The sequence below is a fragment of the Paramormyrops kingsleyae genome, unplaced genomic scaffold (assembly GCF_048594095.1).
Source record: "Paramormyrops kingsleyae isolate MSU_618 unplaced genomic scaffold, PKINGS_0.4 ups237, whole genome shotgun sequence".
In the NCBI taxonomy this organism is placed as follows: domain Eukaryota; kingdom Metazoa; phylum Chordata; class Actinopteri; order Osteoglossiformes; family Mormyridae; genus Paramormyrops; species Paramormyrops kingsleyae.
In genome coordinates, this window is record NW_027326175.1 from 1,232 (window position 1) to 18,959 (window position 17,728).

General features: G+C 42.5%; 1 protein-coding gene across 1 annotated transcript in view; it reads right to left on the reverse strand.

Annotated features, from left to right (window-relative positions):
* Positions 1–17,728, reverse strand: part of LOC140587439 (inhibitor of nuclear factor kappa-B kinase subunit beta-like) — a gene marked incomplete at its 3' end in the record, with an annotated part of 22,647 nt that continues 4,919 nt past the window's right edge. Inside the window, exons 3-8 of the mRNA XM_072708703.1 lie at positions 12,765–12,859; positions 5,192–5,309; positions 4,958–5,027; positions 3,969–4,057; positions 418–507; positions 1–195 (exon numbers count right to left, since the gene is read on the reverse strand). Coding sequence (XP_072564804.1) covers positions 1–195; positions 418–507; positions 3,969–4,057; positions 4,958–5,027; positions 5,192–5,309; positions 12,765–12,859 — 657 coding nt within the window. The remainder of the gene's footprint in view (positions 196–417; positions 508–3,968; positions 4,058–4,957; positions 5,028–5,191; positions 5,310–12,764; positions 12,860–17,728) is intronic.

Genomic DNA, 17,728 nt, shown 5'->3' on the forward strand with positions numbered 1-17,728 from the left:
CTGTACTAGATCAAATAATGTGCTGTCTAATAAACATGAGCTGGTGGCGTGGAGAGGTGCATGATGGTACCAGAGCACAGGCTGCCACGCGGGCAGGAATGGGCGGAAGCCGGTGATGCACTCAAACACCAGTGTCCCGAAGCTCCAGTAATCCACCGTCACTGTGTACTTCTGCTGCTCCACCAGCTCCGGGGCCTGGCCAAGGGCACAAGGGGCAGGAGAAAAGGAGCAGAACCACAGGAATTAATGGGGGAAAGGAACAAACAATTAGCTGGAGTAATTCAAGAACCACAGGGAATTAACTAAGAAAGTCATCAGGTGGTAGCAGGGCTCTGGGAGAGATGAAGATTAGGCAGAAAACACAAGTAAATTTAAAACCATTGGCCATGTGGAGTAAAAAACAAGCATGAATCTTACCAGATACTGCAGAGTTCCCACAAAGGAGGTGCACAGGCTGTTTTGGTCAAGTTCCTTAGCATAACCCAGGTCTATGATCTTATGGATCAACTGAGATAAAGAAAGACAATCTTAGAATCAATAAATCCTTAAAAGTACTTACTAAATACTTAAAAATACTAATATTACCGTAATACTGAATAAGCAGTTACGGATGGCAAAACCCTGCACAGGATGCCAGTTAGGGGTAAATGATTTATTGATTTCAAATTGAAACTGTGATTTGAAACAAAGCAATTAACAAATCGCAAAGGCAGCAGTTTAGGATATGCATTATACACAGGGTTTGACATAACTGGTACACAAGTACACATTCACCTTTAAAAATGATATGTGCGGCAATCAGTTGTTGTAACAGCGTGAATGCATACGTATTTTATGTGTATTTGCGTCGATATGACAAGAAATTATCATGCATTTTAACCTTTATATGCTAATTCGTACTTAATTTGCGGTATAGAGTGAGATTTTCAATCAGATTCAAATCTGCAGACAAATGCACATGCATTTTGCAAGTAATAGTTTTATTACCTTGTAAATAGTCTGTAGGGTTTGCAAACCACCCCAAAGCTTTTGATGTAGCTAATTTTAGATTTATAATGGAATTACACATATATTTGCCATACGTTTTCTTGCGTGAGAGTCTGAAAGCGTGAATCTCATGCCAGATGTGTCGAGAGCTCACAACCCTGAAGATGTACCTACATATACAGACGGTCCTGTACTTACGAACTTTCAACTTATGAACTTTCAGACATACGAATGAAGAGGACTTTCTGTTCCTTGGGCTCCCGTTCCCTGTCCGCAGCATCAAATTTTTTTTTCTAGACACCAATTCCGCCTACTACGACTTCTGGCTGCTACTCCCACCTTGCAGCAGCGTAGCGTGTGTACTCCCAGCATCCTAGTTCTTTGTACTTGCGTATACCCTTAAAATGATGTTGAATAACAACTTGCGAACATTTCAAGTTCTGCTGGGCGATAAAACGATCTAGATTTTTTATCGATAAAAAATGAGGACGATCACTATGATACACACAGACAATAAAACTCGATCAACCAAATTTGCTCCGTTTTAGAGAATGCGCTGAGACAGACAACTCAATGGCCTATCGAGCAGAGGTTTACTGAATGCAAGCACAACAGCCAATCACCGACGACGTTATAATTTTGCCCATCCTCCCTTAAAGAAGCAATGGGTGCGTTCGACTTGAGCTTAGATCTGTCTGCAGCTGACGTGACGTGGAACGCGATCTGCCGGTGGCTGCAAGGGTGGAGTATAAACTGACTGCAGCCAAGTCGGACAACTTCTACTCCTCGTAGTGTGCGAGACCTGACTGCAATGACAGCACTGCCAGAAGGGTGTAGATAAATCTATACAAATATCACCTGCATGCACATTACTTCCTTTACAATAACCAACTCCTGATACAAACTGTTAGAAGTGAATAGAACTATTGTGTATAGTGGCCCTGTGTAAAAAGATAGCTGCCAGGAAAAAGATCAAATACATGTATTTCAAGGATTCAAAGTTATTATTGTCATGTACAGAGTACAATGCAATTCTTACTTGAATGCCTTCTTCACAGACTGGACGATTAAACAAATAAAGCAGCGCAACATTACAGTAACTAACAATAAACAAACCACTAACTTACGTGTACTGTTAGAGCATTTATGTAATTTATTTAAACTTTATTTTACCAAGTAAATAAACTGAAAACCAGTTCTCACTGCTTTATGTATTTTTTGGGAGAAATAGCAGATAACGCATTGGAACTTCTTGGGATACAAACGTCATGCGTGTGACTAAAATCTTCAGGCAATAAGGGCAAAGTTGTGTCGTCACGGAGGCGGTTTCAGTTTGTGCTGCACGGTCTGTCTCAAGTCGTCTTGCTCTCGCTAGGATTTTGTACCATGTGACATGGTGACGCGTGGTGACGTTTTGCAGCACCGGACAAAAAAGTCTAACCATGATTTGGCATTTTTTGAATAAGTGTTTTTTGTTTGGTTTAGATACTTTTCTACCTCAGATTTTAAAAAAGTGTTTAAGAGACCAAGAATACAGGAAGATACTTGTTGCAGTCAGTTCTGTCCTGCTTTATTTTATATTTACCCTTTAACATATTTGCAATATTATACAGTTTTGCACATTGTTACATTATTATATGGTTTGGTAATTTGAACTATGTTTCTTTGAATACTTGAAAATCAATAACCTTTTATAATTTTAAGGGAATTTTGTATGTAAACAGAAAAATTTGTTGGAAAATAAGTATTTGTTTACTAATATTGTTTATTTCAATGTATTCATTCTATTTGTCAGAATAGGGTTATTTTTATTATTATTTTGATTATTACATTATTACATGGAATAGCATTGTGAAACTATAATATTGATAATTATCGATATCGGTCAATACAGGAATTTATTTTTTTTTGCCATATCGCCCAGCTCTAATTTCAAGTTACGAACAGCCATTCAGAACGTCTCATTCGTAAGTAGGGAAGCGTCTGGTACATTAAATTGCATCACCTGAGTTGATTTGTATAAAAAAATAACATTATACAGTTGTTAAAAAGCGGAAACTTGGAGTAACATGAAATCACCAATAACTACATCTATTTATTCAACGTTTTATAAAATGCATACTGCGTTTGAAAATTTACTGGACAGGACAGAGAAGCCATTCTATTAAGAACCTTATCGCTTTTCGGTTGAGGGTGTTAGATTTCGTTGCTGTTATTAACACCAACGGCACAACAGAGCAAACAAGAGAGCTGCATACACCAAAGTATGTCTTGCTTGGAGGTTAAAGGAGTTTCATGTTCATTGGCGTGGGAAACGGCGGTTCTAGTGTTATTAGGGGTCCAAGCAAGGTTAGCTGCAAGACCGCTATTGTTTTTCTTTTAAATGGAATTGTTTTATTTTTATCATTACTTAATTTAACATAACAGTCGCAGTTTGTTGTCTGGTAATTCAAAAAAGTAAAATTCATGTTGGAAGCAATTCTATTACACACTCAATATTGAGCTGAAACTTGACATATAAAAAATATCGCAAATCAAATCGTAATCGCGATTAGATATTTTCTCCAAATCGCTCAGCCCTAATGCTAGGCCATCAGAGGGCATATACCACTAAGAATTTATAAACCCCATTTAGCAGGGGAAGAACATGCAAACTGTACACATACAGAGGGAGCGGGAATACAACTCTAACACAAGCCGACAGGGTGAGCCCATATGCTACACACAGGGACACCATACCACACTGAAGTCTCAGCCTAATATGTTTCAGTCAGCTTTCAAGACCACAGCACAGCAAAAAGCCTGTAACTAGCAGATACTTTTTTACATGAGTGTTGCTCTCATCCTGTCTTTGATATGCAGGAATGAGCAGAGGGTTCATTGTGTAAATGGAGATCCACATTGTAGTGCCGTGAGACCATACTGGGATGAATGCCGCTCCACTAAGGGAAACACAACAAAGGTACAGAGTAGTGACTCACTCGCTTGTCTCCTTGCTGCAGAACGATATTCTCTGGCTTGAGGTCTCTGTGGATGATCCGCTTCTTGTGAAGGTAGGTCAGCGCAGAGGCTGTCATTTGCAGGGGAGGGGGGCGCAGTCACCCATACAGTTTTTGTAACTAGACTAAAAGCTCATCAGGCCTTTACTTGCTACTACACCCCCAATTAAACAATCCTGGCACTGCAATGCAGTGAAATCCATTATTATCAGTTATTAAACGTCATTTTGTGGATTGCCTGATCCCTCTGAAGTGAAACCCTGCTAACCAGTTCCAAAAAGGAATTATCTACAAGACATCAGGATTTCTGAGTAATGCATGACTAAATATTTTCATTGTATTGAATGATATTTTTGACATCAGTACTTATTTCTTGGCCTAGCTAGAGGGGTTGCTTTCACTGCTGAGCCAATCTAACAGGCCGGCCACACATGGTGATGACAAGCCCTGAATCATGCAAGGTTCCGCGCCAGTGGGTATTTGCTGAGAAAAAGGAGGAACAGCTCTGTTGTGTGACATATCCAGGAAGACTTCATCATAATTTAAAGATTTACTCGCAATCATGTTTGGCAGAACCTTTCTTAGCTTTGAATAACCCAAATAAGAATTAGACGACAAAATTATTTGTAAGATTTTGTCATCCAAGAAATGACATTAACTGGATACAAGGGTGGTAATTCGGTATGGTCTTTACATCCAGGCTGCATCGCAAACACATTTCAAGTTATCATACTGCATTTTCCACTGCCGTTCCACATCGGTGGGATTCAAATTGTTTCTGTTCTCCTCTCACTAATTTACGTTTGTTCATGTTTATCTGTAATTTTGTCATAAGGTCCAATGCTTGGCAACCTGACAAAAAAAACGTGCGTGCGTGTGTGCGTGCGTGTGTGCGTGCGTGCGTGTGTGCGTGCGTGTGTGCGTGCGTGCGTGTGTGGTGAAGTGGGAGCCTATTGTCCCTCGATACTCACAAATGTCCCGCAGAAGGATCAGGACGGAGCCCTCTCTCATTCCACAGCAGTTTTCCAGCCCATTCAGGTACTGCAGGGACAGAAGGTCCAGCAGCACTTCAGTGACACGACCATCAACTCAAAGCAAGGTATGTGGGGGTGTACTGGGAGGGTTTACTGTCAGGACATATTAAGGGAGCACCATCGTAATGGGATTGTACACTGGTATGCCTTGGGGGTGGACAGGTTTCTAACCTTTCGCAGGTCGCCACCCTGACAGTACTCCATGGCCAGCAGGGGGAGATCATTGGGGCCCTGTTTCTGCAGCTCTTCTGGGACATCCCGACCAGCCACCACATTCTCATGGTTCAGTCTGAGGGAAATGAGATACCATCACACACATAAACACACACATACACATACACACACACACACACACACACACATACACACACACACACAGTTCACTTCCTGAGTTTTCCCTTGAGACGACAGGAAAAATGTCCTCACAAGGTAAAACGTATCATGTTTTTATTACATTGTAGGACACTGGGTCTATGTCATTTATGCAATAATATCGACATACACACACCTCATGTTTCCCTCATCATTATAGGTAGCAAAACAACCGCAAAAACCACGTATTTTAAAATAAATAAATACACAATAAAAATCAGAGATTAGGGTTTAACAGTCTGTTTAGAAAGATGCCTTTATTTGGTTAGGGTAAAGCCACAGGCATTCAGCACAAACAGGCTGCGTCAGTCTCAGGAAACAGACACTCCAAGACGCTCCCATTGAGGTTGATAAACACCACCAAACTTATTAAGAAGAGGCAGAAAAACAGGCCAATACTAAACAATTTATTCACTGGCTGTGAACCGCAGCAGCTCAGTCTCTTCTGTAACCACAAAGCTGCCACTTGCCAGAGTCCCGTGGATCCCTGTTTGGGAATGGTGAGCTGGCCAGGTGCAACCTCAGGTTACTGCTGTAGCAGGGGTCCATCAGGGAAAAGTGCACATAAATCCCAACCCATTTCAAAAGGTGAAAACTGAACCTGGCATTTTAAAGAGAAAAATCCTGAAGAATTCGGAATGAATTTTCCACTCATGTATTTACTGCTAGTGTTTTATTGCATCATACAGTACTGCCCTGTTCATTTTGTAAACAATAAAAGGATAAGATATTTTCCTACTATGCTCCCCCCCGCCAAGAGTTAGTATGGATACATTTTTTTAAAAACAAACACAAGACAGTTAGTGCTGTTTAGATAATCAGCACAAGTTCTTATTATACTGTATATATTAATACCATGCGCACAAAATATAAAACATTTTTGCAATTAATAAATCAAATTTCCTAAATTCCTTTCTTACATGAGGCACAAATTTAATCTCTAATTCCATCCATTTTTTTCTCTTAGCAGAATGATAAACAACATGCGTAATTCATCGCTATCACTGCATCTGATTCACAACTCATCCTGTTAAGCCCATAATGTCATAGGAGTATGTTTATACAGATGGGGAAAAAAAGTCTGCAAACCCAAGAATTCCTTCTGCAATTAAATGTCTCCATGTGTAATTATTAGATTTATGATACATCCCTAGCTATCAATTAAGATAATGATTATTTCTAAGGTCAGGTCTGGTTTGGGAGCCTGCACTGTCGTAGTGTGTTGCCGCATCCAGCATACACCTAAACACCTCCGGGTCCCAGCTGGCAACTCCCCAGGTACTGCAGTGACAGAGGTTCAGTGTCCACTCTGCACAGCACTCATAGTACTGGTGTACAAGCCACCATGACATCCAGCAACTTTGGAGGGATCCTGTGAAGTCTCAGGATGTCCTACAGGGCAACCTGGTCAACCGAGTTGAACGCTTTACGAAAATCAACAAAACCTGCAAAGAAACTCTGCCGAAATTCACGTTTTTCGCTTGATGAGAACTCTCAGTGCCATGATGCCGTAGATGGTAGACTTCTTATGTGTAAAACCACACTGCTCTGGTCACTGGCAGGCAAGCAAGTGACCCTAGGAAGGACCTTACCCAGCACAGAGAGCAGTGTTATCACCCTGTAGTTGCTGCAATCCAAGCGATCACTCTTCCCTTTCCAGATAGGGACAACAAGTACCATTTTCCAGTCAGTTGAGATGATGCCATCTCCCAAATGGAAGCAATGATTGCCTGCAATGCCTGGAGGACAGCCTTACCACCAGCCTGGAGAAGTTCACCCCAGATACCACAGATCCCTGTAGCCTTTCCTCCCCTCAGCTGGTTCACCACCTGTCCAATCTCAGTGAGATTAGGTAGTCAGTCATTAGGTGAGATCAGCCTCAAGAACTGTGGACCCAGAGATGTTCAACATCCTAGCCAGAGGATCAGTTTTAAACAGCTGCTCAAAGTAGCCAGCCAAGTGGGTCACAACTGCTGTGTCATCCAGAAAATCCATTCCATCTCCTGCCCTCACTGCAACTGTCTGAGGAGCAGATTCAGATGTGCGTAATGCTCAGTTCCTCAGTAAGCAGGATGTGGGTTGCTAGACCATAGATGGAGTGTCACTTGCTCACAGACGGCTCTAACCAACGCCTCCTTATCTGCCCTCAAAGCCATCCCTCTCAGGTCCCGGTATACACCGGATACGCCATAAAGCCATGCGCTGTGACTCCTTTTGATAATCTCCAGGGTGCTCTGTGAGATGGAACACCTCCTTCTGAGCACACCAGCAACACCAACACAACCCTCAGCAACTTTCAGGGTCTTGTCTCAGAAGGTCTCCCACATCATGTTAGAATCAGCAGTCGTACCCAAGTCTGCAAGTTCCTCATACATTAGAAAAAGCCTGATCTTAGAGTCTGGCTACATCCAGCCTCATAGCCCGAGTAGGTGGTAGCCTACAGAACCTAGGCTGGATCTTCAGAGTAGCAAAAACAAGTCATCTGTGCTTAGAATTCACAAACTGGGCACTTCTGTAAACCCAGCAGGTCTGCAGGAGCCTCCAGCATCTGCCCACCACCACACCACCAGTATTGGAATATCAAGTTCAACGATGGTGCTTAGGATGCTGGAACCAAGACACAGAGATATGCACCTGACCTTTAGCAAAGTGAAGGAACCCATGGGAACCAACACAATCCTCATAACCAGCCCTGTCAGTGCTAGTGATCGTACTGAAGTCACCCATGACCAGAGGACTGTCACCTCATGGGCACCCATCAACCACCAAGTGAAGCGACGAATAAAATGTCTCCCTCATTGAGACATCACTCACCATGGTTGGAGCATACACTGGGACAATAGACAACAGACAAGACACTCAGATAGAGTCTCAGCCTGAATCTCATAATACACTCGTTGAAAGGAGTGACACCGGATAGCAGCGGGATGACCCAATTCGCCACAGTAACAGCCTATCCCTGAGTCTGGCAGCCATGACAGTGACCAGCGCTCGGTTTCTCGAAACATACTTAACACTACGTCGTTCGTAAGTTCTATGTAAAAGAAACCTTACGATTGATGCAGCGTTAAGGCGTTGAGAAACTCACCGCAGACTAATAACTGGTGTATCCTCTTACAGAGGTCTGGCTATTCACTGTTCTGAAGGCCGCCACTGAAATGTTAAGTTTACGAAGCTCCTCCTACAGCAGAGAAAGATGGTCATCTTGCCAGAGAGATAAGATGTTCCATGTGCCGACCCGGATGGGCCTCCTCAGATTGGGACCCAAGTGCTTCCATGCAGCGGGTGACACCTCAGCACCACACCAGTTCCAATCCCCAACAAGTCTGATCCTATTGGCTCTCCGGCGGTATCAACTCTTCCAGGGATGAGCCTCCCAAGGACTTTCCCCCTCCATCCCCTTCATGGTGTGTGCAGCCTTCCTGTGTGTGGCTGCAGCAGAGCTACTCCTGTGGAGAGCAGGGAAGTGTGCTGTTTGGCTGGTCGGAGCTGTGTGAAGTTTCTATGCTGGCTGGAGCACCAATCTCGCCACCAACCCCCTCAATTTTCCCTGCAAGTTGGAGGACCGCTTGAAGGACCAGATTAAGTTTAACGTCATATCCAGGATATTCGTAAAGTCATCACTCGTCCTGTCAAGTTCAAGTGTGAACAACGGTGCAAATCCCTCTCTGAATATTATTTTCCCCAAAAGTATTCAAACACTCTGTTTCCCTGAACCACTATGGCCTGAGCTGCTTTACATTTCCACTTGTAAATGTTCTATTGAAAACTTGGAAAAATAACATCTGACAAAAACAAAATCGATTCCAGATGGCAAACAGAACCATATAACTGAAATAACAAGTGTTAAGAAAAGACAACTCCTTCATTTTCACTTCATAATCCAAGAAAAATATGATCACAAAAAAAAAAAATTACAAATTACAAAACTTAAAACAATTGACAAGAAACTCTGTAGGAATGTTATTTTTGTTCAGTACATGACTAACAGTGAGAGATAACCAGCCCAATCAGAACATTTCATCATATTACACATGAGATGCCGGGTCAATTCACAGGAAGTGCAGAGAGGCAGCACTATGCGCTGACGTCAGAGAGGCCAATAAAAAAGCTGTGTTCCCATTTCCTACCATGAGCATATCCACCTACTGATATTACTATTATGTTTATCATTCTTTTGATGCTTGGTTAGTGCTTACATTTAATGTGCTGCACGTGTTTTCTGAAGAAATACAGGTTAATGGACTCATCATGTCTGCCCCCACAACCCCTTCTAATGGACTCTGGCAGTCATGCCCCCCGCCCCCGGCTAATGCCGAAATAACCCAAGTCCTTTGATTCCGATGGAGCTCGACTGAACAAACACTAAGACATAACAAACAAACAGCAGGAGGTCTTCAGTCATTTTCGGTCAAGTGACGTACATTACGGCCAGGCTACGCAAAGCACTCCTGGCAGAGCCGTGTGAGCCGGAGTGCATTTCGGGTTGTGTGTGGGGAGGAGGTCTGGCTGCTTCTGCGGTGTGCGGCTCTGTGGGTCTCTGCTGCGTAGGTGCAGCAGGTCCTGCGGCCCAGACCCAGTCTGTCTGTAGGAGACGGTATTAAAACGGAAAACCCGAAAACAAATAAGCCACAGGCCCCCAGGGCCGACACCACGACAGCCTGGAGGCCCGTGTTTTTCGTCAAGCCCGTCTGCGCGCGGCGCTCCATAAAACAGGCGGGAGGGTAAAAATAGCTGAGGCTTTCATGTCCTCATTATGTCGTCGGTCACTTTTATTGCTGGGGAATCTTAAAATACGCCACCCTTGTTTTCCTGCCTGGATCTCAAACGCCTGTTTGCCCAGATCGTAACCCTGAGAGAAACCCCCATACCACCGGTGCAAGGGGAAAAAAAAAAAAACACACTAAGGACGAGCTTCCTGACCCATTGGAACGTTGATTTTAGCCCAAGCCAAGAACATTGGTGTTGAGATACAGACTGCAGAGAACATGGGCGACAGAGCTGAAATGAACTCCACTCTAACCTGTCCTCCTGAGTGGCACCCTTAGGCGGCCGTAGGGCTGTGCTACAAGAGGCCACCGATTGGTCCCCATTGTGCCACAAGTGATTTTGTGAGGTGAGGAGGCCCAGACAATGCAAAAAGCAGGATGAGCAGATACAGAGTTATGGCTGTTACTCTGTAGTAGGGCTGTAGTAGGGCATTGCATTGCGCATGTGCAATAATCACCAGGGCTTCAGGTGACAGGCGAAACATTTGGCCAGGCGGCAGCTTTTCGGTGCTATACGGACTAGGGATGGCACGGTTCATGAAAAAAAACCGAACCGTTCGGTTCGCTTGTCTCGGTTCGGAGCATGCATGCGTCGCACGGTTCGACGGTTCATGACATGCGCAATGTAGCCTCGTGCCCCGTATGTGACGTCAGTGTGTTTCCCTTTCGCGCGAAAGAATAGGCTATATGCACAGAGCGTTGTGACGTAGTTCCGGTAAAAGTTCAGCCAGCTAAGTAATTTCCGGTAGCCTTTCGTTTGCTGCGTTTAGCTCGTGTTTTCGGCGTTACCACCGTCTCTGAAGAAAACGTTTAAATTTCAGCCAACCGATAGCACAACATCTGAACACTGTTGTGCGCCTTTGTTGTGTGACTTTATTTAATGTGCGGTTAGGCACTTTGTTAAAGAAAATTAAGTTATCTGTGACAAAGCACTCCAGTGAGTGTCATGCCTCGATCGTCCGCTCTTTCCGTGTGCCACGCCCCCTCGTTAACCCTGTGTGGATTCCCCGTGTTTACCAGCTGTTCCTGATTGTTGTCAAATTTGTCATTACTCCATTGTATTTAGTCCGCGTTTCCGTTTCTTTCTCCAGTCCGGTCATTATATTGCAATTCTGCTTTACCGCTCGTCTGTGTTCCTTTTGCTCATTAAACCCCGCATTCCCCCGATCCTAGGTCTCCTCGCCTCTGCTTCCCCGGTCAGCGTTGTAACAGTGAGCCTGCTTCCATGCTGCAATGTGAACATTTGCCATGTTCCTAAAAATTCTGTTTATTGCAGTGTCTGACCACACAGACCTACAGGCTATTGCCAGATGATCATACTAGACATATCAACTGGACATATTTTGAACTATTACAGATTGATGTCTTGTACATACACAGAAACTGGATTTTATCGATTACTCAAGAACATTCAATATAATGAATACCAATTTTTTTCACGTTATATATATATATATATATATATATATATATATATATATATATATATATATATATATATATATATATTTATATATATAACGAACCGAATCAGGCTTAATCAAGATAGGTGATCTATCATTTTAACGATCCCCAATTAAATTAACCCCGTGGACCGGACAAATACAAAACGAATGATTAAACATTATATGCGTCTCTTTTAGTATGTTTTCTAAATAAGACCGCATGCCCATACCCAACTGTAATAGCGATTAAAGCGATCTATTCTTTTAGCATTTATGTTAAGGCAAGACTTTTATTTTATTACTGTTCTGGGATTAATAATGTTTAATAATTTTAATAATGTGCTTTAAGTCAAGTCAAATTCAGTTTATGCATGATTACATGATATAGCTTTTTTAATACTGTATCCTATATTGTGGATAATTAAGCTATATATCATATGCTGAAGTACATTTCTGGAGTGTTAAAGATTAAAAGAAAAAATAACAAGAACCGTACAGAACCGAAAACCGTGACCCTAAAACCGTGATACAAACCGAACCGTGGGTTTTGTGAACCGTGCCACCCCTAATACGGACGTTTATTTACGGCCACAATTTGTTAAGCAGTTTAGTAGTAAGGCAAAAATATTAATGAGGCTTTGAATGACGCCTAAAAGTCATTATCAGTATAAATCCAGCATACTTCAAACTGCAAAAAGTCACACCGCCGACGCCTTTTTACATCATTTATTCACAAGATCTCCTCTTTTAAAAGATGTGGTGGCTGCTCTTCTTCACCGAGTCTTCAGTGCATATTGCACTGAGATATACCAAACCGTAGTATACCAAACCGTAGTATACCAAACCGTAGTATCCCAAAAAAGTATTATGTGGTGTGTCCCGCTAATAGAATTTAATAAACAAAGTTTATATAGATCACTAACTTTTGGGTATCACAAAATGCATCTCATTAATATTTAAGTCATACTAGTAATCTTCTTACCAAATTACGGGCATAAATAAAAGTCTGTATAACACGGAAAAGCTGGCGTCCGGCCAAACGCTTTGCCTGTCATCTGACGCCATGGTGATTATTGCGCATGCGTGATATAATATCGATATGATATCGGCCAGCCCTACTCTGTACTTGAGAAATTGAGAAATATGGCCTTTTCTCACCTTTTCATGATTTTGATTTCCAGGCACCAGCGCTCCCTGTTCTTGGCGCTCAGCTCTTGGCGACACTGTTTGATAGCAATCTGCTCCCCTGTATCCTGCATGAGAGCAAACACACATGCGCACGCACACACACACACACACACACACAGACATTGTTAGGGCACATGAACAAACATGCACACCACATACGAACACCCACACGATAAAATGCATGAGACACGCACAAAAAATGTAAAAGTTGAGTTACAGACCCAGTGCAGCATTTTATTTTATTTTTTTAAAGGTGTGTGATGACTACAGCCACACAGTAAGACCTGATACATGCTTGCATCCTTAGTTGATTTATTTTGTATGTTTTTGCTTTATTTACAGTGATTCATAGGTCTTAGTTGATTTTTGCCTTTTGTGGTTGGGGTTACAGTAGCATATGTTGATATTGTAGGGTTGTGTGCAATGATTAATTTAGATAATCATTTGGTTTGCAGTTACTTTGGCTGGGGGAATGGTCTTTTCTATGCAGCATAAAGGTGTGGCTGAGGGCAGAGATCTCTCAAAAGGACAACCCCTGGTTAATTATATGTAGTGATTATTTGGTTTACCCTTTTGTGTGTTAATTGGTTTGGCCAAACCGCTATATATGTTCCCTCATGTCTCTTTATTAGAAGGTCAGTTTGTTTCAGTTAAGACTTTGCTTTGTAATGTTAAGTTTTGTTTATTTTTTGTTGCCCTCTTTTATGGGCCCAGTTATTAAGATCTTGAGTTTGTTATTGTTTGTATTTTGGGAGTTAATAAAGCCCTATTTCTTTAATTAAGTTCCTGTGTTTGTGTTGCCTTACTGCTTGGTCCCTCACAGGTGTCATACATGAAGTTGACATTCCAAGGTGACAAATATCACAATATAGATTCAGACATAAGTGTAGCTCTGTTGGACCAATGGACATGCAGAACCTGAATGGTGAGTTCCACACCCAAACATAAAACACAGTATCTACAGTTTATTACAAGGCGCATTCAAATCGCAAGAACTTTTTCCCAGACCCAGAAGCAGGAGCATTTCTCGAGTTCATACCTCAGGAACTTGGCCTGTACTTCCTCAGAGGCAATTCTAGAACCCTTTTCTGTACCTCCTCCAGACTCAAACACAAACTACTGGGGAGGTGCTTACAGTGTTAGCTTGCTGGCTGGTTGACCACAAGCAACTACAGCTAACTTGGGAGTTAGCGATATAACTAGCAGAGCAAAAATTCAGCAGATGGAATTATTTTTGTACTTCAGTTATTTAATGAGTCCATTTTCTGTTTGTGTCTCCATATTTCTGCATCAGTCAATTTGACTGATAACCAAAACAGTACTTTTGTCTAATATCGCTGGTGCCAGCAGTGAAACTGGCCAGCAGTTTTTAGCAGAATACGCTAAACATTTTTTCTTCAATGAAACAGAAAGATCAATCTACCAGCCACATTTAATAGTGAAATATAAACATGACATGGATTGTATGAATAAATTATGAATTAAAAGGTTGTGTCCCATTTTGATCACAATCGCTCCCCCGAATAACTAACAAACAAGTTGTTCATTCTCCATTCTTTTGGTATAGTGGTGCAGTTTTAAATGATGTGTGAAGTTTAACCTGCAGGATTTTTGCATCTCCAGTTCTGATTTCGTAAACAGGTCCCAGATCCTGTTTTGTGGTATGAAAGTAGCCAGAAGCTTCAAAAACAGGTGTAGTCTTTACTGGGGGGGGGGGGGACTGATGGAAAACTATTCATGATTAAAACCAATAAATACACATTGATTTGGGGGGGGGGGGGGTAAAAAACATTTTAGGGGGGCTAAGGGAACTTGTAACCAGGGAACAGCTTCCGGAACTTCGATGTGAAAGCGCCTACGGAGAAGCTCAACACCTAAATCTGACACGTAACCCCAAAGTCGAGAAGAGCCCAATAGTGTTCTCTCTGGGTAGGGCTGCATAAAACTGGACAAAAATTCAAACTGAGATGTTTGATTGCAATACTGGATTGATGATTCATACATATCGCAAACAAAAAAGGAGTTGAAAATTTACTCAGCAGCTCGGAAGGTAAATGCCTTTTATTAACCAGTTCTTGTTCACGTTTCTCACAAACGCGCCACACTGTCTATGAGTGAGTCCAACGGCAAGGACAAAAACGATTAAGATTGGCTTGGAGAGTGTCTACAGAGTGCATGCAAAACCAGCAGTGGTTGCTTTTTTAAAACATATACTAGATAATCTGGAAAAGGAACAATCATTGAAATTCCAAAGTTTGCTAAATTGTGTTTCCTATGACAGAGTAAAAATGTTTTAGCGAAAATTACTGATGGTCTCAACCCAGCTATTATGGTCCTTGCGATGCGACAACTGTATGTGCAGAACATGCAATGTGCAAATTAACACTGCACATCCAGCAGACCTGTGAGCTTTTTCTGTTCAGCTGTTCATGTGTCATTGTGCTGGAGGAGACCTATTTCACTGACGCCCCCAATCAGTCAGATTCCTGACCCCTTGACCTCACAGGGAGTCATACTCTCAGTTAGACCTCACTGATGACTCCTTTTGAAAGACTGAGGTTTTGCTTCCCAGCATTTATGCATAACAGGAGGGTCATCAGCAGCTCCTCCACCCCTCACTGAGACCCAGCGTTCTGGTTACAGGGCTCTGGCCAGCGTCTCCTCGTCAAGGAACGCTCTCACTCTCCGAGGAGTCAGTAACACAGAACAAGATAAACCAGCAATGTCTGGCAGCAAAAATTAAACCCACATACCAGGTTTCAGATGTTAACAACTCTTTATCCACCAAGGCTACTGTAAGTCAAACCTTAACTTAGAGGGCGTGATGAAAGCCAGCTAACATTATAACCTCCATAATTATGCATCACAAGTGCTTCTAAGCCAAATCCTTTAGTTACAGTAAATGAGTCCCATGTTACTTTTTTCCTGCAAATTCAACTCACAGGTTTCACAGCTACAGGAAGCGTGTGGCGGAAAGGAGCTGGCAGCACAGACACTGCCTGGAAGCAGCAGCTCATACACTGCCCAGATGCCATTCCGCCCTGGCGCTTCCAGCACCCCAACTGGGAGGGCCTGTCCTGCTCTGCTGTCATGCCTGCCCCTAACACCCAGTGACAAGTCGGAAATAACACACCCTTCTGCCATTTTTATGATCCTCTCATGAAACACAATGACAACAGTCCTCACTCTTCCATCACTCAACATAGTGTGTTTAAGGGGAACCTTTTCCAAGCTGGCGCAGGTCACCTAAAGGCTGCCTGCTGTAAGTACTCACTGGAAACGGGACATAACCCAAATCATTCCGAGAAAATTAAAGATGACCTCTTATGCTTTTCCGTTTTTCCCTTTCCTTCAGTGCATTATATAGCTTTATGTGCATGTAAATGGTCTACAAAGTCTTAAGGCCCAAAGTACACACCAAACGGAGTAACAGACTCCACTCTTCTTTAATCTGCCAGAAACACATTGTTGGAATTCCTGCCCTTACTTCTGTGACATGGTGAGGTTACGTTGTAACACAATCCTTATTGGCTGCTACCTAAAACTATCTGTCTGCAGACTACAAGATGGGCAGAACATGCAGGGCAAGCTAACCAATCAGAGCACACTGGGCTCATCAGAGGTGGAGCTTAAAGCTCTAACTGAGCATTTCAAACAGAGGGGGAATAGAAATAGAAGCATGTTAATCCATTCTAATAGTCCCCAAAAATAAAATTATGAACAGAGCAAATGAGCATAATTGGCCCCCTTTAACAAAGGGATGGAAACACCAGCTGAGGAAATGAATGTCAGCTTAACACTGATTGAGAAGAGATCCAGAAACTGCACCTGTGTGACTCAAAATTTAACAGGCTGGCTGGTGCTATAGAAACTGAAAGAACATATTAAAATCCAGGTGCTTAATGTAGCATAGACATGCATCTGGCCAAAACACAGCGTATACAGAGATTTTAGCTACAGCAGCATGAGTAGTGTGCAGTTTAATTTACAGTACTGAGCAAATTTTCTTTGGCTGCCTTTATGTTTAAATGATCTTCATGTTGGTGTAAAACTATGCTATTGTGCCTCTCAAAGCATGTTATCTTTTCAAAACCTTTTCTAAAATCACCTTAGTATTTGGCAGCAACCATCCACACACCCATTTATTTTTTGACTTGACCACTAGCAGGCCTTGTATAGCTAATCAATTTTAAAAATGACGTTTTTAGACTAAATAATTAAGTGAGCTGGTGGTGAAATTTAAGAAATACACGGGGATGGCTGAGGTGCCCCTGAAGAGAGGTTTGGGAACCAAAGTGATGTTCATCTAACCATCCAGCAAGACACAGTAACTTTTTGGAGAACAGGAGAAATTCTTACTAGTTTTTATTGTGTTACTCTTCATTTACATATGTTCAAATGTACGGGGCAGCGTGTGGCTCAGTGGGCTAAGCCTGTGTGCCTGTAATCAGAAGGTCACCCAGCCTCAGCACGTCTGCGGGTCTTTGAGCAAAGGCCCTTAACCGCTGCTACGGGTGGTTGCCCTTCGCGGACAACTTACTCTGCAAAGAGCAAGTTGAGGGAGGCGTAAACACAATTTCCCCAAGGGGATCAATAAAGTATCTATAAAAAAATGCTAAATTGTGCTTTTTGTTCTGAGCAGAAGTGCACTTACTACCCAGATAAATAGCTTTAGCCATTTCTGTGGACTGCCTAAGACTGTTGCACAGTACTGTATGTATTTCAGAAAATCGAGGCTAAGTGTCTTTCCCCAGGTTGTGAGAGTGGAGCCCTTAATGGTACTTAATTCAGTAACGACTGCGATACGGGATGGCACTGTAAGCACAGCTCTACAAAGGCTGTGGGAAACTGACATGAGGAGGAGGAAGTGCTGAAGAATCAGGAACTGGCTAGGAATAGTATACCTAAGAGCAGGAAGTGCACGCCTCCATTAC